This window comes from Apus apus, chromosome 7 (genome assembly GCF_020740795.1).
Source record: "Apus apus isolate bApuApu2 chromosome 7, bApuApu2.pri.cur, whole genome shotgun sequence".
NCBI classification, from domain to species: Eukaryota; Metazoa; Chordata; class Aves; order Apodiformes; family Apodidae; genus Apus; species Apus apus.
Genome location: NC_067288.1, coordinates 14,562,525 through 14,587,650, shown reverse-complemented (window position 1 = coordinate 14,587,650; position 25,126 = coordinate 14,562,525). Strand labels below are relative to the sequence as shown.

At 35.2% G+C, this 25,126-nt stretch overlaps 1 protein-coding gene across 1 annotated transcript in view; it reads left to right on the top strand.

The window, feature by feature from the left end:
* Positions 1 to 25,126, top strand: part of BTBD8 (BTB domain containing 8) — a 34,588-nt gene that overhangs the window by 2,242 nt on the left and 7,220 nt on the right. The window contains exons 3-15 of the mRNA XM_051625205.1: positions 5,317 to 5,579; positions 6,447 to 6,564; positions 9,408 to 9,497; positions 12,824 to 12,920; positions 13,540 to 13,628; positions 13,816 to 13,918; positions 17,542 to 17,724; positions 18,407 to 18,544; positions 19,633 to 19,762; positions 22,271 to 22,332; positions 23,379 to 24,015; positions 24,342 to 24,423; positions 24,947 to 25,086. Coding sequence (XP_051481165.1) covers positions 5,317 to 5,579; positions 6,447 to 6,564; positions 9,408 to 9,497; positions 12,824 to 12,920; positions 13,540 to 13,628; positions 13,816 to 13,918; positions 17,542 to 17,724; positions 18,407 to 18,544; positions 19,633 to 19,762; positions 22,271 to 22,332; positions 23,379 to 24,015; positions 24,342 to 24,423; positions 24,947 to 25,086 — 2,132 coding nt within the window. The remainder of the gene's footprint in view (positions 1 to 5,316; positions 5,580 to 6,446; positions 6,565 to 9,407; positions 9,498 to 12,823; positions 12,921 to 13,539; positions 13,629 to 13,815; positions 13,919 to 17,541; positions 17,725 to 18,406; positions 18,545 to 19,632; positions 19,763 to 22,270; positions 22,333 to 23,378; positions 24,016 to 24,341; positions 24,424 to 24,946; positions 25,087 to 25,126) is intronic.

Below are 25,126 nucleotides of genomic sequence, written 5' to 3'. Positions count from 1 at the left end.
AGAAAGACCTGTAGCTTCATTTGAGCAGAAGTGGAATAGTAGTATAGTATTGAAGAGAGCTCTTAACAAAATTTCATTCTTTTTCCTGTTTGTGTTCAGCTTTTATTTTAGCTTTACAAGTAAAAATTATCTTTCCTTTGGGAACTGAGGGAATGTTCTTTCTCACAAGCTATATCTGGCATGCATTTCAGTGACATGTACTTCCTTTGGGCCTCTGTCTCTTTTAATCACAGGAGATGTAGGCTATGTGTCACTTGTGTGCTGAAGGCTGTGCAGCTCCCCTTGCCAAACTTCTGAGCATTTTTGAGCAGGATGGAGGACATGGTGAACTTCAGTATGATCTTTCTGCATAGCCTCAGCGTGAAACAGATGACTTGAGCACTGCTTTGTTTCCCTCCCTATACTTGCAGTGTCTGAGGACACCAGCAAGAAACTGCTGGTCAGCAGACAGTGTATCTGTCTCCTGTCCATATTGTAGACACTATTCATCCTTTGTTTTTGTGGAGTGAAACTAATGTAATTTTGACTCTGCCCTCCAATAGCCTTCTGTCACTCTTCCTAACACAACTAGAAAAGGGTCAACAATATCAAGTATGTCAATGGCAGATGACTGCTCAAGCAGGCTTCTGCAGTCTGCCTCAAGAAGCAAGCCACTTAGCATCCCTGAAGGACAGTAGTCTGATCATTACATTATTAATATCTTGCCTTTTGAGAGGCAAACTGCTTTTACCCTCTCAGTCAGAAAAAAAAAAAATACAGCTTTAGAAATAAAAACCTAGCTATTATTCATATTGTTCTGATATTTTTATTGAAGGGATCTAATTTCCTTAAAGACAGAGAAGGACCTGATGACAGTCAGATCTGGTTAAAAGCAATAAATCCGGATCAAATACAAAGGAATACAATTGTCATCGTGACATTCATTGCCACAGGGGTTAATTTGCAGCACCAGCAACTGATGCAGAGTAGACCAACCAAGGCTTTGACAGTGTTATGTTTGTATAGTTCTATATCAAGCAGTAGAAGGATGCTATCTAGCTTAAGTGTAGGCAAGAACAGTCTTGAAGGCACACTCCTAGACAGCATGATGACAATTAAAAAAAGCCAGAAGGAGGGTTTCCTGTTAAAACTACATGACATTGTAGAATGATTTGGGTTGGAAGGAATGTTAAAGATCATTAGTTCAAACCACCCTGCACCTCCCAACGCTACTGCCGATGATGGCTCAGCTCTGTTTTCAGCCCGACCTGCTCTTGCATATGAGGTTTTCATAAAGCAGTTGTATCAAATATAAGACAACTTGCTGGCAAATATTTATTCTTTAAGTAAAATTCCCAGTTACACTGCCGTAACAATGGGTTACAAAGTACTGAAAAAGGGGAAAAATTGTTTAAACAACTTGCGCATTAAATTATTGTTACTGACTGCTAGACTGCCATAGTCCCCCATTGCCTACTGGCTATTTTGAAGGAAACAAGAGACTTCTGCTCATGTACACTGAATTCCTTTACGCTTATGCCTCAGCAGTCCTACCCTTAATATCTAGGCTTCTTCATTACCCTCTAGTAGGTTATGATTGCAGATCATGCTGTTTCAGAAGAAGAGCATGTCTCATGAAATTCTGGGGGTTATACAATTCACTCTGATATGATCCTTCCCTTCTTATCCTCTTCTCACTTCTGCCTGTTGATCTGGTGTCCCATGCCATGCAAGGAGTATCTTTGAGTGACTGATGTAACATGAAAATCAGCTAATGCAAAAAGGGCTTTCTGTGGCACTTGAGGGTGCATTTTAGGACTCAACAATTATTTTTACCTTGCGTTCTGACATAAGGGAATCAGCAATACAGCTGAAAAAATAACCCCTCCCAAAACGAATGAACAAATCCAGCCCTATAAATATGGGCAACATGGGAAATTTTATGTGACTGCCTTAAACTCTGTGAAACAATAAATTCTGAATTGTGGAAGTTAAAATGCTCTATAAAGGCTAATCTCCAGTGAAAGTGAAAACTGAGAAAGTTGAGAACAAATTATTGTGAACCTAAGTGCTTATTTCCCAAGTTAAGGGATTAAGGCATTTGCTCCTCAGAATAGCTAAACTGTTCTAACTTAATGGCTTTTTTCATACAACTGCATTCTCTGGTCTGAGTTTGCTACTACAGCACCAAGTTAGTTTTTGTGGTTATAAATATAAGTATATAAATATATAATAAAGCAAGGAAGGTGAGAGGGAGAGAAATAGGTAAGATATTACATGAAGCTTGTAGTTTAGATTTTATGCTATAACCTGTTGGGCGAAGAAAGCCTTCATCACAATGTCTTGTTTCTTTTCATGAAAACAGGCTTTAAACACATGCCAAACAATGGTGACCTTATCTCCTTTTCACCTATAGAGAAACAATTATTTTTTTCTTTTTTTCTTACTGGATTTTTTTTTTATATAAATGTTCGTATGTAGTATCAATTTATCAGAGGAAGGTGAGGACCTAAACTGTTGCAGTACATTTGGTACATGCATAATACTAACATCTTGCTTTAGAAAACAGAGTATCTTAATGCCATGGATTTATGCCTCAAGAAAAAAGAATTTAATTTATATGGGTAATGGGTAGAAACCTTTCACTGGACCATGACTGCTTATGTGCCAAATTCTTCTGCTGAAATCCTTAGCTTGTATTTATGCAGGAAGGTGCTACTTAATACACTGTAGAAAACAGTCTAGAAAACGTCACTGCCTTTAGAAATGAGCCTATAGAATAAAGGGTGCTGCCAAGCAAGGTTTTCTATAACAGGTTTGGAAAACTGCAGTATCTTCCACTCTGGAAAGAATATCTAATGGTATTTAACTGAGATAAAGGAAAATTTCTGAAAAATGTGCTTAAAAACATGATTCTGTGAAGCAGAGTAACAGATGCCTCCATTAGTCTTTTAAAGTAGTAAATATACAGTCTGTATGAAGCAGGACTCTGATATATAGATATTCTGCCCAGTTTCTGGAAGTAATAAATCCAGGACTTTGGCTGGATTTTGAGTAATAACTGAAACAATCAAGGTTCCTTCACTTTTCTACAGGAAAAAAAAAAAAACCAACCACATCACAGAAACAATTCAAATAGAATAACTTTCTCAGAAACCATTTGCTTAGTTCTGGTTTAACAACATGCCACTTTATTTATTTACAGAGTTCCTCCTTGTGGCAAGGGTGCCATTTTTATTGACCTAAGCCCTAGTGATAATGAAATTGCATTCCTTGGGTTTCTTATGTAGATTATCTGACAATATCCTGGGGATTCCCAGGAGATTGTTGCCTAGCCTATCAGGTTCCCAATGGATATGTTTTTCAGTTACAGGCAGAGAGTAAAAATATCAAAATGCTTTATGGCAAAGCAGTGTATCTGTTGCTGCTCATTTTCTTTTTCCCTCAAAGCCAACTTCTACTGGTTTACCTGTTCAATATGCAACAGCTCCTCAGCAAGACAAAGGTGAATAAATAAACTTCCAATGGAAATTTAACCTAACAAGTTATGAATGGCATTTTTCTTTCAACAAAGGGATCTTCCTGCAGTTTTTAACATTTATGCTACCAGTTTATTTCTGTAATTGTGGTATTTGAGTACATGTGCTGAAGATGTAGGGATGAAGTGGGAATGATCAGATTTTGTCTAGCAGTTATATGGTTATGTGACTTTAAGTGACATTGCTTGGAAGATCTAATGTGGAGAAACAACTTGGAGACAAAAGTTCAGATTACTTCTGTGGAATTTTGTCATCTAGGTTAATTTGCTTTCTACTCTGAACTTCTGTTCTTTAGTCCTACAGCCACAGAGCTGTAAAACACATGTAAGTACTGAGAAGCAGAGTGGAGGGGAAAATGTGTGGAAGTCACTGTCGTGAATTTTTTAAGAATTGTGAAGTCTCCCTGCTCCACCAAGCAACCTGTGGTCCTGTTTTTGGTAATACAGTAAGTTATTACTTGTCTTTCCCTCATGCCTCATGCTATTGTTAAGCAGGGTTGGAAAGTACTGTAAATATGAAAAGCAATAGATTGTCAGGCCAAGTCCAGAGGTTAGGAGTTCTGAAAGCACATCCAGGAACAACAACATTAAAAACCCATATAAAGAGAGTCCACCAATCTTGCTCTTTTAATGTGAAATTCTATTACTCATGTCACACTTCCTGGCCCTTGCTTTCAAAATCTAATAAAATATTAAAATTCCCATTCCCTAGATTATAGCTTCTTGTCATTCTCTTGGTGAGAAACTGTATCACACGGATAAAAAAAATTCTACCTAACTCAGTCTTTTAAAAACAGGACTTATGAAGATGATTTGTCTGTATGTCTTCTCTGCACCTTTAGAGGACAGTGTTAAATAGCATACTCAAATTAGTGTGTTCCCAGTATTAACAATAAAGCCTTTTTTCCATGGAATGAGTGACTAAATGTGGATCTGTAAGTATATGTCTGCTAAATCCGAAATAACTATAGCCCTTCTGTTACAAACTCTGCTAACTTCATATATATGGTATGAAACCACTGATAAAGCATGTTATCTGTTCACATTGACTTTTTAAGGCTCCATTAAGTTGCTGGAGTGCAGTATCTTTCTATAAATACCAGATCTTTGCAGTCACAGACTGAGGGCTTTGTTAGCCTTTCCAGATCTTGAGCCAGAAATAAGCTGGTGAAACAGATGGGAAAGTGGAAAGCAGGAATTACTATATGGGCAAAGTGAAAGCTCTTGTGGTAATTTTAACTGTAAAGTTTTATGCTTTCAAGCACTTCCTTTGAAATTAAAATTTATATCTCTAATACCATTTATTTATACTGCGAAGCCATTCTTATGGTTTTGTACTTCTAACCTTGATGTTAGAAGGTGTTTATATTTTGGGGTTTATAAACTTTATTATATTAAAGGACAATCAAATGCCTTTCCTTGGCCATGCTAAGATTTATAAATCAGTCTCTGTCATTACTGATACAGCTTACTTCTGCTTTTGCCAGTAGATGATTATAGATATTTATAGAGCTATAAAGAACAGAAGTTTCCTTAATTAAAAAAGCAAAGTGAGGGAGATAAAACTTTTCTCCTTTTAACTTGGCATTACCTTTTACTTGTAATGCTTGTTTATGCTTTTTCAAGCATTGCAGAAACAAGTTTTCCAGAGATAAGGGTTTTTTTATTAATAAGCACTGTAGAGTCTAGCTTTTGTTTTCTGGTCACTAACTTAGTTAAGACAAAAAAAATGTCAATTTTTGTTTGGTTGGTTTGATCAATTAAAAAATTACATAAGCAAACTTAGTGTCATCTTCTAGGCTTGTCTATTCATCTGATAAAAATCTTAAAGAAACTGAGGAGCTGGCTATGATGAAAAAAGTATTGGAACCCAAATTAATACAAGAAAACAACACTGCTGCTCTTCAGAACACTGAAAGAAATGTAAATTGTCTTGGAGATGGCAAAAGAGAACCTATTGATCAGACTACTCAAATGCAGAAAGATGTTACTTGTTCATCTTGTGGTGAAGAGGAAATTCCAGAAGTAGTCATTGATGCAGAAAGCAACAAAGCCACTGCAGGTGGGTTTGCAATTATGCTTTTGTTTATTTTTCATTTGTGGTTTTTAAAAAAATTATCCAAAGGCACCTACAGAAAAATGCAGATTAATATTAAAGCTATTGTTATAACACAGCTTACATGGATATTCTTTGCCATGGTCTACCTCATTCCCTCACACTTTGAAAAAATGAATTGTTACAGAAGCTTGGCAGGAGTGATTCCTGGCCAGTGTGTAACATAATAAATCTGACAGGATTTGCCAGGCATCTGGTATATTCATCACCATTGTGTCCTGTCTTTTCTCTGTAACACAGCAAATTTGAGTCCTCCTCACCATGTAGGACTTCCACAGAGCAGGATCTCTCCATTCCTTTCCTTTTGTAGCAAATCACACTAGTTCTGTTGTTTTATGAGGATTTTGGAATCTTTCAGAGTCTTCCCTACTACACTGTGAGTGAAATAAATAACATCATCTACACCAGAGGTGTTGGCTGCTACAGCTGTGTCCATAAGACAAGACCAAGCAACAAATCTGGTCAGGCAGAAGCTCGTAGCACTATGTGACCCTGAACTTCTTCAGAGTCTTTAGTGCACAGGTACCAGATCTCTGCATAAAAAAGGAAATGGCTACATAATTGTAAGAAAGAGTAGCTGTAGTACTTCTATAGATATCAAATATAAAGCATTGTTCAAGTGTCTAATATCTCAAGTCAAAATGAGAAGTAAAACGCAAGGTCTGTAAAACCTTTCAAGGAAAATTTAGCTTGAATATGCAATATTAAAATTTTTTGTCAGATTCTGCTCAAATATGTTACAGTTGTCTGTGTACTGTCAATACTCTAGTCTACCCGATATAAAGTGAAAGCAGCCATTTCTCCCATCTGCAGGTAATTCCAAACTAGAAACTGCATCTGTGTTAGGAGAAGACTTAATGATGTTCTACAAGAAGTGCTGTTGTCCAGATACTAATATTTGCATAGAAGGCAAAGATTTTCAAGCTCACAGGTACATAAGTATTTACTGTAGTGTTTTTCAACTAAAATCCTTCTAGTAAAAAAATGTTGCTGGTATTGTGTATCTATAGTAAATTATTGCTGGTGCTGTTACGTAGCAGTGAACAATTGAAGTTTTTGGATCTTGTGTAAGAAGTTGCCATGCTTTGCTACTATTGAAAATTATTTAGCTTTTTAACGGCAACTATTGTGAAAAAAAATTGCAATTTTAGCACTTGTAAGATTGCCACTATAAGCTCAGTATATGAGTATGTACTCTTGTATAAATACTGCATAGGTCTTCTTTGCTAATTTTTAAAAACAATCTGTGCTCTCTGAAGAAAATGGAAAATCTATTAATAAACTATTCAGCTATTAATGCTGAATAAAATTACCATACAAGTAGAAAATTTCTGTTGTAGTAATGATTTTTTTTCTGCTCTTCAGAATCTGTGCAGACAGAATCTGATTTTATTTTCATTACTTCAGTCATGTAAAGACTGTCAGCAGTCTTTATTGGATCTAAAGTCCAAGACCATGTAAGAACTCTGGCTTGTTTGACTTCTGTAGCTTAGGAATGCAAATTAAGGTGTCAGTACCACTCCTTGTACTCCTTGACAAAAGTCTGTTTGCACTTGAGATAGCAAACTAGACAGCTTGTATTTTGTTCCCTTTCAGCTTATAAATTAGAGAGATTATTAAAACCTCCACTGTTTTTAGGATTTTCTTAACACAAAACTAATGTGGAGGGTTTTATTACTGATGTTACAAATATCTTTACAGAAGATAGATCAAAATAGTAGTGAGGATACTTTTTTTTATTATTAATAGAATTAGTATATATACTAAATTTCCAGAATGTAGTTTTTTCTTATAGTCTATATTGTAGGAAGACATGCTCTTAGGTTTGTAACTTGAGAAACAAATGCCTTGATGAAAAAATAAAGCCAACAAAAAGATTCTGTGAGTAGAGCTGCTTTAATTTAGGCCACTTAGTGCCTGGAGCAATGTATCTAGTCTACCCAGCATAAAAAAAATATGGCAGTAATTCACAGAGAAAACAAGGATGTTCTGAAATAGACACAAGGCTTGCTTGAGGTACTGCATCATGTGAACATGAGAAGTAAGGGAAATCTAACTGTGGTGAAAGCACCAGTATGATTTCTCTTTTTTTAAGTTCTCAACAGGAGACAGTTTAAGCTCCCACTTATCTCATTATTCCTTTGTTTCTCATTAAGTCCTATGAACTTCCAGTAGACCTCAGAGTGTGAGCAGCAGCGCTCTGAGAGAGTTCCCAAGGTATGACTTCCAAGTGCTGTGTTGTATTCTTACAGAGCTCTGAGAGCAGTTAAGTCAATTTATTCAGTAATAAAGTTGTGGCACAAACCATGACAGTGTGAAAGCACAGATAAATTCACTCCAAATTTATTTGGTATCTCCATGTATTTTCTAAGTTAAAATTTTAACAGTGAATGTTTAGCTAATGCATTCTTTTTTTATATTCTATTGAGTAGCCCTTTTATTTAAAATGAGTCCTTGAACCTTCCAGCCTAGCCCTGTTCGTTACTAAAATTTATTTGGAAGAGGATGACAAAAGTGGAGACAGTGTACTTCGTATCTCCATGATATCGTGTGACTGTATCTTGTAAAAATGAGATCATGTGTGTATCTGGAACTTCACAGGCTCAAAGGTGTGATGTAACACACATTTATGCGTGGACACATTTCACTGAGATATGAAACATTCTGCAAGAGCTTTGTTATTATTATTGCCAGATGAATCACATGAGGAATGTGTGAGGAGTTCCTAATTTAAAGTATTGAGACTTCTGAAGCAGGAGGAGGAAAGAGAGATGAGAGATTCCAGAATATATAATGACTAGAAAAGAGACCATAAATAGCTTTCTTCTTACTTATTCTTACACAAAATGAGAGTGCTCTGAATCATTTTAAGAGCAAACAAATACATGCAAAAGCAAGGATTCTTATGCCTAATATAACTGGGTTTTATGCCACAGGAAATTAATACATGCCATACAGTAATTCTACAAATAATAAGCTTAGTATCAGGAAAAAACTGTATGTATGAGAATATTATCTACAGATGCAATAGCTCAGATAAGATATGTGAAAGCTAACAGTATAGCTGGTGTAAATCTGGAAGGTTGAAATTGTAATTGAACACCGATACTGTTTGAGATACTCAGCTACATAGACTACTGGTCTGGGGTTTCTTTATTGTCTTTGATGGAAGTAAATCAAATTAGCTCCTTTATGGCCTTGTACACCTTTAAAATATTCAAGGGTAATAAGTATAAAGTAGCTCTTCTCAAACAGGGCTGGAAATACACATCCTATTGTATCATGTTAGTGTCACGTTTGCTTAACCTCTAAGATGTGCTCATAGGTGGCCAGCCAATTTTGAGTAAGAGCTTTTTACTTCTCATTTCCTTTTAATAATTACACATTTTGTAGTATAAAAATAATTTAAGAGATTCAGGATATAATTATGTGGCTAAAATGATGCTGTATAAATGATTTATTTCCTGTTATTTGGTAAATAAACCAGAATAAGTCAATTTGCAGTTTTATAGTATATAAAAGGAAAATGCTTGTGATAATTTTCTGTGCAAATGTCAGTCTACTAGAAACTAGCTTTAAATGAGAAATTTAGAAAACTTGATATTTTTTTTTTTCCTTAGCATATTTTGGAAATCCAAATATACTGGGAAAAAAGGCATGCAGTATACAGATGACACCTTACTGCATAAAGGGCAAAGATTTAAGTCAATGTTATCAAAGAGTCTCATAATAAATATTTTTATCTAGTAGAATAATGTTTACTTTTTCTCTCAGGGCCATTTTATGTGCCAGATCTAGTTACTTTGCTGCTATGCTGAGTGGAAGTTGGGCTGAAAGCTCCCAAGAGCACATCACTCTTCAAGGGTAAGTGTTGTCTTTCCGAGTTGTGTGGGAGCAAAGGTAGGCAATTTAAAATCACTGCAAATATGTAACAACTGTGCTGTGTATGGGGCACTTAACATTAATCTGCCTTGACACTTCTCTTCAACCTGATACAATTCCCCTGTACTGTTTTGACTTTAGTATGAAATAGTCTGTGTAGTGTATTTGTTAATGTTGTCAGATGGCTCAGGGAAGAAGTCCTTTTTCATCAGCAGAGGAGTAGTAATGCTTTTTTGTAGAGTATATTTTAGTATTCACAGTCTATTTTACAATTCTCTCACTTCATGTTGTAGGTGTCATGAGAAGTATTTGTGAATGTCTGAACAGTATAATTTATTTTCATACCTATTTGTACAATAAGAGTATATTTGTAATGTAAAAACAATCAGTTACATTTCTTAAATTGTGTTTAGTAATAATACTATGGCATTGTACACAAACAACTGTGACTAGTGTGCTTGTTTGAAATGGCTTCTGTGTGAGAGCTGAAAATAATGGAGCAGTCAGTGTAGGATGAATACTTAAGACTTTGTAGATAAACTGGGGACTGCCAGGTTAGTTCTTTGCTGTTTCAGAAAAATCAATTTAAATATATTACTTTTTTTAAAACAAACTAATACTGATATTTGTACATGTTAGCTTCTTTAGACCAGGCATGATGTTGACTGACTCAGCTTTCTTCAGAAAGAACTGTGTACCTTACAATGTTGCAAAATAAAATTGCTTTGCATTAATATAAAATTGCTTGGCCGAGTGATGCTTCTCATATTTTCATAATTTTAGTTTTCTGTCAGTATAATTATATTGTTGCAAAATAATGAAAAGTTATCAGTTGATTTGGTTATAACTTCCTAATCCTTATAAAACAATACACTTTTAATTGATGCCTTAGCTTTTGTGCTATACATAGCATGTTTTAGAGGCTGATAGACAAAAAAATACTCCAGTATTCACACTTTTCCTGTAATTGATTTCTATATGGCTGAGAAATTTTCATCCTTATTTTTCAGCAGAGGCTTTCTCCTGAGAAGTACTTAATCTTCATATGAGTGTACGCTCATGACAATGACTCATAATTTCTGTTATTAAGATGATATCCATTTGTTTTACCTTTTCTAGTTCAGTTTTCTGCTTGGTGCAGATTTCCATGCTGTCTTTTTAAACACTTATAAGGAAAAACATATGGCTTATTCTGAAAGGATGAAAATTCTGCCAGCTGTCAAGGCTTGGGGAAACTTCCCTGCTGATTTTACGGCTATCATGTGTACTAATATACAAAGGGACAACTGTGTTGATTTTGCTTCGTGGTGTGTTGCAACCTTTTTTTCTTTCTGTTTTCAGTCATCAATGTTTTTTGATGAAACACGTCTAAAGTTTTAAAGGGCCTTAGCTCAATCTGCATGACCATATTCCATTTACACAAACGTACACAGCCTTTGTGGGTTTGCACACCAAGACGAAAGTACAATAATGCATTGTTCAGGAGATTGTGTCCACCATTTTAAATAGACATTCTGTGCCTTTCTCTGCTGTGGTACTAGGACAATGCAAGTTTGGAAACACAATTCTGTGTAGAAATTCCGTATTTCTTAATCTGAATCTAGGCATAAAGACTTTTTCTAAGTATTTTGAGATGCAACATTCCTACCTAGTGTTGTAGTAAAACTATTATATGTGTTTTTTGATAGAAAAGCTTAAATATATTCCTAAAATCAAGAATTTTCAATTATATAGTTGTTCAATAATTTACTTATTACTAGTAGAGACTTTGGAAAAGGATGCAAAAAATCCTTTCTGCATATTATCAGTGCAAATAATCTAGATAGTAGTATTAGTCTGCTTATGACTTGATTACAAAGATGTAAAGTTTCAGCAAGACTTGAGTTGAGAAATTCACCTAACAGTCCATTTAGATATTTTTATTTTGCAATAATCTTGAAAATAGCTTTAATTTTATCAGACTATTTACCTTCCATTCACAGAACAGCTGGATGATATTATCAGTCTCTTGGCCAGCTTCCTTTGGCTGGGAAATGTGGTGGATTTTATTCTAGACATGTCTTTATTTCTTTGTTGTTGTTATTGTTGTTGTTTTTTACAGAATAAGCCATGCAGAAATGAGTGTCATCTTACATTTTATTTATGGAGGTATTCTGGACTTCCCAGACAAAGTTGATGCTGGGTATATGTCAGCTTTTATTATTTTTAATTCTAGTTTGTACTTGTTCTGTATTTTCTCAGTTAAAAGTCAAAAGGAAAGTTCATCATATAGTAAAGGCAAAGATGCCAAACACCATGATCATTACACCTAAACATACTTGAGGAAATAATAAAGTTGTTGAAGAAATCTTGTTTATTTAACAGCAAGTGGAAAAGGTGGGCCAGACATTTTTGGAGTATTATATAAGCAGAGTGAAAAAACAGGAGGGTGTTTAATACCAAAATTCCCAATTTGCTTGTACTTTCCTTCAGAATAATATGTACAATGTGAGCTGATACGTAATACATAGTATTTGCAATTCATTTTTAAATAATCATTTGAAATGAAAGCTAAGTAATTAGTCTTAGATCCATAAAAGATTATATCTAGCAACCAATGTAAATGTTGGAATTTTATTCTGGGATAATTTTTAATTACAGTTTTATATATAATCTTGAATTAGTTCTGAAATGTGTAAGTTATTCCCTGCAACCTCTTATGTCAGCTGTTGAACTCTGCCTGAATATTAAAACGCTACAGTTTCTTAATGTTAGAAATTATTTTCTAAAATTTATCTATGTAAAATAAAAATACGGAACTGTTTCCAGTGTGCCCCAATGTCAAGATTTTAGGTAATGAATTGATAAATAAAACTGTGGTACTAAATATTATGTAAAATAATTAACAGTTTGCTCACTGTGCTTTTTAGTATATGGAGGGACATAATTCTCAGATACTGTGTTATCAATAACATGTTATCTAATCCTTGGAAAAAGCATACAAAATGCCAAAACTCTGCTGGCATTAGTATCTTTTTCACTTGCTAGGCTTAAAATAAAGAAACTGAGTATTCTAAAGAGTTTTTCAGCCAGTGGCTAAGGCTTACTTTTATAGAGACTCGACCTGGTGGTGCAGAGACCATTATTAGGTCAATACATGTTCCTGTTTGAAGATTATTACTTGGCTAGTTTCACACTTGATTATCAATCTACTTCTGCACTAAATTCTGGCTGAACAAAGAGAGAGAATTAGCATGTAAATTGTCTTACAAGCAAAATGCATGTATGAAAATTATTTTTTATTCCTCTTGGTACTGCTTTCTCTTTAGCCGCATATTGGGCATTGCAGATATGTATGGGCTAGATGGGCTGAAAGAAGTAGCTATCTACATATTGAAAAGAGATTACTGCAATTTTTTCCAAAAGGTATGTCAGTGATGCTACTTGGTGAACCGTAAAGCCTAAGAAGAATTTTCATTCTATTACTTACACATCATATTGATGCGATACTTAAACTGTGTGGTCAAGGTGTTAGCTTAAATCAACAAACCCTGTTCTTCTGTGTAAGTCTGCTAAATTCACTGGGATTGATGATGGGACTAAGGCCTGTGGTGTCATCCACCTATTACAGAAGCCTGCAAACCACAACTGATGAAAAACAGTATTCCATAAGATCAATTCAATATATGCATGGAGTATAATACATTTCATTGTACATGTAGTTGTGATTAAAAGGAATATAGAAATACTGCATATTTGCATATCAAATTTCATGGGCATACATTTAGAAAATACTTTTTTACATTAAATACAGCTTAAAAACAAAGAACTGCTTAGAGTCGAGCATTTTCATGCATGAGGCTCACTAAGCTAAATATTATGTTATTGATGTGTGAAAGGAGATGACTTCCCTATTCTGTATAAAGGCAAACAAACTTAAATAGCATGGTAGCTAAAAGTACTTGTTTGAACTGAAGATCTTTTACTTCTGTACAGTTTTAAGTCAGAATGTGCAATAACTGTGGCAATTTGCTAACAACTCTAGCCAGTTCCTGGAAAACAGCAACCTGTACTAGAATGCATGGCTATTGCTCATTCATTGGGAGTGGAAAACCTGTATGCGGCTTGCATGAAGTAAGTAAAATAAAGTATGGAAATTATTTCACTTTGCAAGACTGGGGAGAAGTTGGCATATAAAATGTTTGCATTTCAAACATCTTTTTCCTTCCCAACACTTTAGAAGTATCACTGATACTAAGAAGTGAAGATAGGTAAAGGAAGATGAAAAATGTTCTAAGAAAAACTTTTTTTTTTTCAACAGATGGGTAGGAAAACATTTTGCAAAATGTTTGTCAGAGAGAAGCTTTGCCAGTTTACCTACTGAACTTCAAAACAACTGTCTTGTTATGTTGATTAACTCTTTGGTAAGTACTGTATAATGTGCTTTATATAAAAATAGAGCAATGTGATTATTTTTTCCTTATCTAGCTGTGCAATGTAACTGAAGACATAATTAATTTGGTTTATAACACGTAAGTTCCCATTTAAATAACAGATGTAAAAACAGCTTTTGATGTGCAGATATTGTTGTTATGCTTCATGTCACAGTCTAGTGATAATCACATCCAAGTCCAGCATAATAATACAAAATAAGCTTATGAAACACAGCTGTGAAATAGCCTAGCAGTATGTATTCAGATATTGAGGAACAGCAAACTGCTGTTTCAATTTCTGTGTTAGGTGGTGGCATTCATCATTTGTGATGGCCTTTTCCTCTTTGCCTATATTCTAACTTTGAAAAAAATGTACTATTTTTTTTCAGAATTCAGGTGATCACTGATTATCACTGATCACAAGCCATTTGTTTACAGTCAAGCTGACTCTTCAACAACAAAGTAACCGTACAGCATACCTATCTTCTGCTTCTCAGATAACAGTACTGAATTGGTGCCCTCAAAGCTCAACATTCATTTTTTATGGCACATATTTATATTATTCCAATTTGCCTACACTTAAATATTTTCTAATTGTGTTTCTGTATAAAACTACCCTCAGAGCTGACTTAAAAGTAACTGCTTTGAACTAGACCTGTTAGCAGGCATTTGGTTCAGTAATTACACTGTAAATATCCAGAATTGTAACAGAGACAGGAAGGGTAGGTAGAGGGGCTGAAGGTAAACCTGTACAGCTGCTGCCAGACATGACTGTATACATATGTGACTGTAATGTGGACTGCCATACACAGAGTTTAATCCAACCAGCTCAGGTAACATTCACAGGATGACTTTAGTTCTAGCACACACCAGACAGCTAAGTATGTGATGTCTTGTTTATCTGATGCTGAAGTTCCTGTCCCTGTGTCTGTTACTGTTGTTATCCAATCTAAATAGCTCAGGTATGGCTACCCACACTGTCAAACATACTCATAGTTTGTGAGATGTACCCTTAAATGGTCTGGTCAAGAACTGCCCTACATTCAAAGGGCTGTGAAGGCTTCTTGGGACTGTTTTTTCTTGAGATTACTTTGATGGAGTACTTATTCCATAAAGTGCTGAGGCCAGCAGATCAGCTGTGAGTGGCAGCTGCTACTGCATATTTTGATGAAAGCCTAAAAACGAGATTTCAGAGCTGTGTGGCTATACCAAGAGAAGCTCCACATATTTGATGTGCATGGTTGATACTGTGTTTGGGTTACATGCCACAGTTATAGAAACCAAACAGTCCTATCACAATGCGTAATTTCTAACAGAAGAAAGGTTGTAGCTCTAACTCTTAAGATATGGTGTTTGCCATTAGATTAGTATACTGTTATTCATAGAATATACGTACAGCTTTGTATGTCACATATTGTGTAAATATTTGAGAAGTTTTAAGGCTTTCAGGATCAGTTATTCTGATTTACAGCTGATCACAGTTACATCCCCACCCCTCTCCAAACTAGCCCAGGTGTGCAGTGTAGACACAAGTGTATGTAGACACAGCTCTATGCTTCCCTCCAGGCACCCTTGTGCCACATTAGCAGGACAGCTTGAAGGTAAAACTAAAGACACATCAGGCCTTCCTTTCCGTCTGTGCTTACTATATCTGGATGCTCTGGTTACAGTTTCTGTTAAAATACATAAGGTATCCTTAAGCTACTAATATTTGCGAACAATCATGGCACTGTGGGGCTTTATACTGCTCCAGCTCTGTACCCAGCTCATTTTACTGATTTAAAATTTGCATTGGTGGGTCTCTGCAAGATTCACTGGTATTGTATGGACTGAAGTTTAGAACGCTTTTAGAATTGTAAAACTAATAATCTGCCCACAAAAACAGTTCTGTTGAGCGATCATTTAACTCTGAGCTATTAAGACACTGAATCCAAGAACTTGTGGCATTCCCAGTGGAGTTTTTCATAATCTGCAAAAATGCTTAAGGCTGCTGGAAGAAGAAAAACTCTAGCAATTGTTTTGCAGGGGCTACTGTATGTTTTACGAACCTCTTTGCTGCTGCAGTTCCCTGCTGTAAAACTTAAGTTACATCCAGTTAAAACAGTGTGACTCCCCTGATCCTTTCATTTATTGGTCTTGCAAATGTAAAACCTAGTCAATATGCGGCAGGTCTTTAAGAAGAAAAGGTGCAAAGAAAAGGAGATTGCTAATCAGAAAATCTCTGGGAAGACACAATTATGAACAGAGAAACATGAAAATGGAAGCACATTTTAAAAACACTGTTCAGTTATTTAACTCTGGTCTCTCAACTACATGCAAAAAAATTACCAATTTTTTAGATGAGTCAAGTGGAGTCCACTTTAGAATAGCTTTGAAAAAATATAACAAGAGAAGTAAAATTCAGTTAGAGCCAGTCCTACTAACTACTGATTTAATTAGAAGGCAATGACGGCTTTTAATATTTCACTGGAAGTGTCTAATGGAGGTAAAAGCTTATTGCCTTATCAGCAGGGACTGAATTTTGGACATTCCAAAAGCTTGTAATCGAGTCTAGTGGGCACAAGATCAAACCATGTGCATATATTTAATCCTGAATTTACCTTATACGCATAGAAGGAAACTGGTTTTGCCCGTAAGTCAGTAAAATAATAAATACAGCTGAACAATGGCTGGCCAGATTTTGTGTCTTCACTACAATATACATGAAGAAAATCATCCCAGTTTTCTACTTTGTATGAACAAATACGATTTCAATCTGAATTTACAGTAGGGGATTTTGTGTTAAATATTTATCTGAATTGTTGCTTTCTATATTGTTACTGATCTTACTGCATAATTTATCAGTGACCTGCTAGGTCATGTTAAGTAGAGCTTTCAATCCATTCTAATGTGGATAACAAGAAATTGCAAGCTCTTAAGAGACGAGTTAGCCAGGAGAAGTTGCCCTCGGGCACTGTGCTGATGAGGCAATGCAAATACTTACACAAGTACAAAAGAACCAAAGGTACAGACCAGGGGAATAAATATTAGGAAATCTGTTTGCTTGTTTTAAATTTAACTATAAACATAAGAATTTTATGTTTCTTAAGAGAAACAACAGACAAAAAAGAGGGTAAGTTCAGTTAAAACTCTTGAAGACAAATATTTGATGTCTGCTTTAAATAAAGCAAAAGGATTCAAAACTATGAAAATGCTTGAGTATTTATGTATCCCAAAAGCTAGGCAATCCACACTGACCCAAAACTTCCGTTACTACATTTTCCAGTGACCGAAAAGGTTTTTCTCTATTCAATTTCTCCAGCTAACATTTGCCTTGCCTTGCTTTGTTCAGGACCACAGTATGTAATGACATACAGTTGAAAAAACACAATAAAACTTTACTGCCTAACTTCAGCAGGCAAAACAGAAGTAGATTTTTTTTTTCTTTTTCAGCTGTAATTTCAAAGGTAGGTATAATGCTCAGAATTATCAAAATCTTAAATTTTTTAATGAAGGGAAATTAATAAAGGACTGGATCCTTGTGTAAGTGCTTTGTAACTGAACAGAAGCTATTTTACAAGCAGTAACTCTTTAGGAGATTACTTGGCAACAGGCTAATTTGTTTTTATTTTAAGAACCACAAGAATGCAGCTTCCTTTTTGATGGAGAGTGACCGGCTGATCAATAGTCTTCCCCAAGTGAAATGGACAGAGGCAGCTGTGGCCTTGGCATCTAGGCTACAAGAAGAATGTGTAACATTTATTGTGGCAAACTTCCTGCATGTAGTACAAAGTGAAGGCTTCTCTGTTTTGTTGCAGGTAAAAGTGCCCTCAAGTTATTGTCTGCTTCCAAGTAAACTGAATTATGTCAGACTCCAGATACTTCAGGCTGCTAAATAATCAAAATAGTTTAAACTTTTGCTTTAAAGAACAATTCTGTGGAAGATTAAAAAAAAAATAAAAAAAATTAGGCAGTGCTGTGGGTTTTTTTGGAGGTGGGGATTTTTTCTGTGTTATTTTAAAGCTTATTAATACTTGGATGTGCAGGGTTGATAATGTGTTCAGGTTACGTGTCTCATTTTTGTGTTGCAAATAGGTAAGTAGATATATAAGCTTCGCAAAAGCTTTTGGGTGGCTACAACAGTGTGTACCTATGAATATTAGTTAACTCAAACTTCAACTGATTTTTGTTGCAATTTGCAAGAATGGGGTAATGCAGCAGGTCCGGGTGAGAACATATCTAGTAATCTAACCTGGTTCATGTCTCCCATGAAAGATTTTTCTAATATGTATAGAGGATTTAAAAAAGTAATGGGGAGATGTTACAACATTTTGTCTTAGAATGAAGAATTGATCAGTGTGCTTGTTCCTAAAATTTAGGTTAGTGAGGTTTGGAATAGCTCCTGCTGAGTGTGACATCAGATCTTTTCTGCTTAGCAATGCTTTTGTATACAGAGTGCACTCTTTTGTTTTAAACTGCTGTCTTTTGTTCTTCCCTCAGGCACAAGCAATGACCAGCAAACCTGACCTTCTAGAACTAATTTTTAATGCAGTTGAAAAAAGTATTAATAATGAAAATAGCTGCTTTCTTCTTGTAGCTGTGGATACATTGTTGGACTCCACAAATGTCAAGGAGATGGTAGGTTTCTCAATGTACAGTGTTTTAGGAAAAACTATTCTGGTATTGTTTCACGTAATGGCTCAAATCAGAGGATATGGTTTGAGCTCAGGTGGCTCAATCCTGCAGCTGTGGTCATGCAGAAATGTATCTGCATAAATCCAAGGTCCTGCTGGAAGTGCAGAAAACATTAGCCTTTGTTTACTGGGTGTTAATACTTTTTTCTTTTGAAGATAAACCGAGAGAAACCTATGACAATTTTAAAAAAAGGGTATTATTGAGAATTTATGTCCCAAGAGCATCACTGCTCTGTTGTTCTGTACTATCACTTTAAATTTGTGATGGGAAAAAAACCTGGAAAAATGTTGCATTACCTTAAACCTACAGGTGAAGAAAGCTTATTTTTCTCTCCATGTATCTTTTTCCCCATTTCCTTTTTGTAAAAGTCACATCACAGCCACATTTGCTTTTGTTTAAGACTGTCCTCTGAAGCAAGGACTGCCCCTAGTGTGTTTTTTTTGGGACTGGGGGGAGGTGTCAGTCTTCACGTTTCAATCATGCCATGTATATTCACGCAGTCAAAATAATGACATTTTAGCTCTGATTGACTGTAATACTGGGGATAATTAATGAATTATATGATATACTGATTTAAATCCAGAATGATGCTACAAGCAAAGAATGAAAAATAAATGCAGAATAAATTACTGCAATCTGGTGCTATTGTAGATCTTCTTGGTAAAAGCAATGAAAATTTAATCAGATACATTATTTTTCCCTAGAGTATTTGACCTTGTTGTGACACAGATGACAGTAAAGAGCTATTATGGGGTGCATCTGGAAAAAAAAAAAAGGGAGAGGAAAAAAACAGGAATGTGGTATTTTCTAGTGCTGTGCCTTGGAGTGACTTGGTTTTAAAGAACTGTAAAAATTACTGTGGTGGGCAATAATGCTTCAAAACCAGCATCTCCATCTACCAGGCCATTATAAAATGTAAGTGATGACATCATTGATCTAGCTTAGGGAGTAAGTAGATTCTGAAAGGAATAATGACTGGTTGCTATGACAATATGCCCCTCGCCAGCTGCTGATTTGTTACTTGAACACAGGGTTTTACGTGCAGGATCCAGGCTCTGCGTGGTAAGCTCTGGGTCTTCCTGGTTCAGTCTTTTTATGCTGTTCGTCACACAGAAGGCTGGAAGCTGATGAGGACAGAGCATCAACAGAAAATACAAGCAGGTATGTCTGGCATCAAATGGCATTGGAATGTAATCTCTTTAGTAGATGAAAATGTAGGTGGTATTGTGGAGTCAGATAAAAATTAAAGCACAATTTGTGATGCTCTAGGTTTTCAAAGTGGTATTTTAGAATAGAAGCATGACAGCATGCTTAGCTAGTTTCAAACATGGAAAGCAGTAGGTCATTTTCTGTGAAAAGTCGACCCTACTTTTCTTTCTAGGAGTGTGTGTAATAGGAACCAACTATGTAGACAGATTCTATTCTTATTTACAGCTACTCTGAATTACTGAAAATACTGCAGTAGGATTAAAAACCTCATCTGTCTCATATTTAAGGATAAGCACCATGAATGAATTACATGTGCACAAAGCAGATTATCCACTCTGTGAACTCATTTTCTACCTTCTATCGCTGTCTACATACTGTATAAATATTGCTTGTCTCTTGCATAATGCTGATCTTGTGCACTGTGAGTAAATGCAGATAGACTTCACAGTTGATTGGTATTGTGATATTGTGTGTGCTGCTGCAGAGAGCCCCTAAGGAGCTGCATAGTGTTCTCTCAAAATTTTAGCAGGCAGCACTTCCAACAAAAAGGAGTTTTTGTTCTGACCATTTCTTTGTTTTGAAGTACATAATTATTCTGAGGGTGAGGAACTGACGATGGAGGTCGGGTTATGGTTGAATATTAGCTTTGACAGTACAGTGTTCTAAAATAAAAGAATGCATTAAAGACTTGTCTGAAATCAAATCACTTTTGATTCAAAGGAGAAATAAACATTTTGGTGTCCTCATTAAAGACATCAGTAGCTAGGATATGATAGTTATAAAATTTTTTACACCTATAGATAGATGAAAGTTTTATTCTACAATTACATGCTAAGAGAAAGAGGCAGTGACAGTCTTTCTAAGCATGATTTAGGGATGCAAATAACATCTCACTGCTACTGTAAAGAATAGGTTTATGATTTCTTTCTGGATTATGAAATCCTTCAGAAGCTGAAGAGCTGCCTTTAGAAACAAGGGTGTTTTTTTATTTGGTTTTGGGGTGTTTTATTTTTAGGATGATTGTGTCATTAATGTAAATCATGTTTAGGCTGCTTTGCCTAAAATTAAGACAGAGGTGGGCATTACTTGTCCAAACTCCCATGTTGCCCAGAATTGTTTGTTTTCTTTTAGATTAAATTGTAACTCAAAGCAAGCATACATTTTTTAATGTAAACAGGCTGAAATGCTTGCATTAATTATCCTTTTTTCATTACAGGCAAAGTGATTATACTTTGACAGTTTTTAGACACATTTTTAGACAAATTTTAACCTTCAAGTGAAGTATGTCTAGGATAACTTAAATCAACTTTAATCTTAAAGATTTCTGGTTTATTTTCTAGAAATTTAACTTATATAGAATTAGAAGGCTGCAACAGAGGAGGGAAAACACCAAAAGAAGACATATGATATTGTAGGGGGTTTTATTCACAACATGTCTTGTGCTTTCTTAGGCACAAGTTTATATGGCTTTTGTCTTAATATGTTGGTATGTATTAATGTGCAGAGTCATTGCTAGAAAAAGGATTAGATCCCTGGGGTGCCATTTTCAGCATACCTTTTGTGTGATTTTTAAAGATGTGTAAGATTATTTTTAGTGTCCTCAATAGGAATTGAGCAGAATTTTTGTTTGTATTATACATGGATACATTGTTTTGTATGTCAGAACATGAGGCACTGAATGCTTAAATTTCTTTAAACATCCTTTGCAAAACCTTTTATCATGTGAAACAATACAAACAAAAATGAAACCTTATTGATTCTGGGTCTGTACAGTGTCTATAAATATCCTTTTTGTATTCTGCAAGCACAGTTGATTTAAAGGCTTTATTGAAAAATGCTTCCCTCCCAGAGTAGACCAGTCAGGAAAAAAAAAAGCCATTCACTGCATGAAAATTCCACATGACAATCACAGGGATAACTCTCATGACATTATGGTGCATGCTGTCTGGAGAGGAACTATGATCTTACTGTGTACAGTTAGATATTTTTACTTTGTCACTTTTGAAAACTGATATAATTTACTTTCATGTAATTAATCTCCTCTTTAACTAATATAATATTCTACAGTATATCACTTAAGTCATTAGTGTTCTAAATTTGAAGGTCTCTCTTTCTGCTTATTTGAATACACTTTCAAAGGTCTCACTGCCCAGCAAGCTTGAAGTGAGCAAAGCATGGATAAACAAAAGTGTCTTAGTATGGAACTGGGGAAACATAAGAGTTGCCTTGTTTATGGCCATGTCACTTAATTACAGATACCACATTTTCTTGTTCTGGACATAAACCCATCTATTTCAACTTAACATCTGCCATGTCATCAAAATTAGCCTTCCTGTAATTACTACAGAATGCAGAGAACTGCTTTCTGATTTCAAATTATGTGAATTGAGTGGTATGGATTGTTTTCTGTCTCCCTTCTTTCCTGCTAAATCGTCAAGAAACTGCTTGTTCCTTTTACAGCTGCATTTGACAAGGGTGATGACCGAAGACTTGGCAAAAAACCTGTATTCACTAGTTCTCAGGTAAACATTTATATCCAAACATCAAAAATACTCAGGAGCATGCAAACAAAACTATTTTCATCATGTCTTTTAAATTAAGTATTCATTTGTTATTTAATGGAACTTGCTTTTGAATTATTTTTTTTTTTTGTGAACTGTTATTGCTGCAGAATCAGTTACGTCCATTGCTGGAAAAATCTTAGGACTCAGCCTATGCTCTGCTACATTTTCAAACAGATAAGCTCAAATAAAAGACAGGAATTTGTGTTCAGAATCACACATTCCCCTGTTGCTACGTAATGAAACTGATCTGTTTCCCAGAGCAAATGGTTTGCTACTGAGCTAATGAATCTCTGCCATTATTACAAGTCACCACAGCACTGAGTCTGTTACACTCCCTGCCCTGGAAAAATGGTTTTTAGTGTCCTCAGCAACTCTTCCATTTGAGACTCAGACTCAATATTACATTACTATTTGGTAGATAAACAGTATAGGTTTCACATGATCCGATGGTCTTGGATACATTGTAATGACAGTGGCATCAGGAAGATTCCATTTCATGCACTTCATTCTCCATGTTTCAACATGTATCTTTTTCTAAGAGAAAGAATGAATGCTTTCACTCATCTGGTGGATACACTGTTGGTAATGGTTAAAACATCACATGTATTATAAAGCTAATTTTTTGTTTTATGTTTGTAATAATTCATAAGCTTTATTCCTCTTTGGAATAAATGCATAGAACTTGAAGGAAGTTTTCTTAATTCAGCAGATATTAGTAACATTAGAGTAACTTGTCCAAAGTAAAAGTTAAGCCCTACCTAAATATTTCTCTATCTTCTGTACAGAGCACTATTTCACATGGATAGTTACTATACTCTCTACTTATTTCTGGTACCAACAATCTGAGCAAAAATATAATTTAAAAAATTATGTATACGCTGAATCTTGTTGGTTTAGTTTCATGTAGTACTTAAAAAGTCTCAGAAATTAAATATTATGGATAGGTTGGTTTTATAAATGCTTTATGTTTTGTTGTTGTTTTTTTCTGATGCTTTTTTTCCTAGCTAAAGAAACCTATTACTGAAACTACTGGTATAAGGAATACTTTCCGGACGGAACACAGCAAGAAAGATTGCTGGGGAGATTCTTCCACTAATCAGGATAAAATGAAATCTGATGGATTAGGAGCATCTGGACATACATCAAGCACCAACAGAAGCACTGTTAATAAGGCTGCAAAGCATGAGGATGTAAAGGGGAAAGATGGCAAAAAAATAGTTTCCAAGATTACAAAGGATTCAAAACCTGGAGAAAAAGCTGCATCACCAAAGGCTAGAGCTGTTATAAAGACAAAAACAGAAAATAATGGACATGTGAAGGCTGAAAGCTTGCTTACCAAGCAAGATATAGAGAAGACATCACCTGCAAGTGGACAAAAAAATTCAGGAAGTGGCAAAGGAATAAAGAATCATGAAGGAAAAATTGCAGGTGCCAGACCTAAAGCGCTGACAGTAACCTCAACTGTGCAGATCAAAACAAAACCATTGAAAAAAACCACAGGGAAGGAATCTCCCTCCTTAGTGACTGTGGCAGGAACTTCCAGCAAGTCAGGAAACTCAGGCATAGATATCCAACCTGCCATTGAACAGACAGAGGAACCCAAAGAGAATAAACTAGTAGAGGAAGGGAAAAAACAGACTGGTAAATTTTTGTTTTTATTTTTTTTTCCCCTAGAAGTCCCCTTCTGGCTTGTCCCTGGCTGGTCTTCCACTGAAAACCAGCCTGGAAAGCTTTAAAAAAATTTTAAAAAATCTACTGTAGATTGATAAGTCACTTTCTTTCCCTGTAAATTAAGAATATTAAATTTCTCCTCTCTTAACTGACTTCATTTTATGATCAACTGATAACTATATCAAATGATAAAAGTTCCACAAATTCAGCATCTATACCATTTTCAATAGCTGATCTTAATATATTAGATTTTTTTCAGTACTTAATATATTAACTTTGAATTTACTTTACAATAGTGAAAACAAAGTCATCTGTGAAGACAAATGGGATCACCAACAAAAAAAGGACTGAGCTTGAGGCTAATATCACAACAAGCAGGTATGTTACAAATCAATATGCTGCTTACATGTGTGTGAAAAAAAAATTCAGGTGAACTATTAAACTTACTGTTAAGTCAACTTGTTCTTTTTCATCTGAGAGTGGTTGTCTATTGCATGTTATTAGAAAAACAAATGGAATTAGCTATTGGAAACATTGCTGTAACAATAACATTCGTTTGGCTTTTTTGTGTTGGATTGTTTCATGCTAATTGTTTTTTAATTGTTATAGGTCATTCAGAATTCTGCACACTGGAACAGTTAATGTTTACAAAAGGTGTTGTAAATTTACTGTTTCTGGCATAGCTTAGATTAAACCAGACAAGAAGACAGCTGAAGCACTGTTTAATTGTGAAATTGGTCATTTGTGTGTGTCTATATATAAGTATATATACACATACATTTTATTTTCAAAAAATACCTTTTAGGTGGCATTTTCAATGTTTATACCTGTGTGCATATTAAAACATAAATGTTGCTGGATCTTATGCTTGGAAATAATGGATGCAATAATTTCTTTGTAGTGTAATGAAAAAATCAACTGGAAAAGGATGTAATGAACAAAATGCACAAGCTGTTATAAAGAAAAAAGGGAATGTGAGTAGCAATTCTGCAACACAGCAAAAGCCTCAAAACACACCTACCAATTCTCCCAAGAATCAAGGTAAAGTTTCATAAACCAGTGAAACAGTCTGCCAGTATTA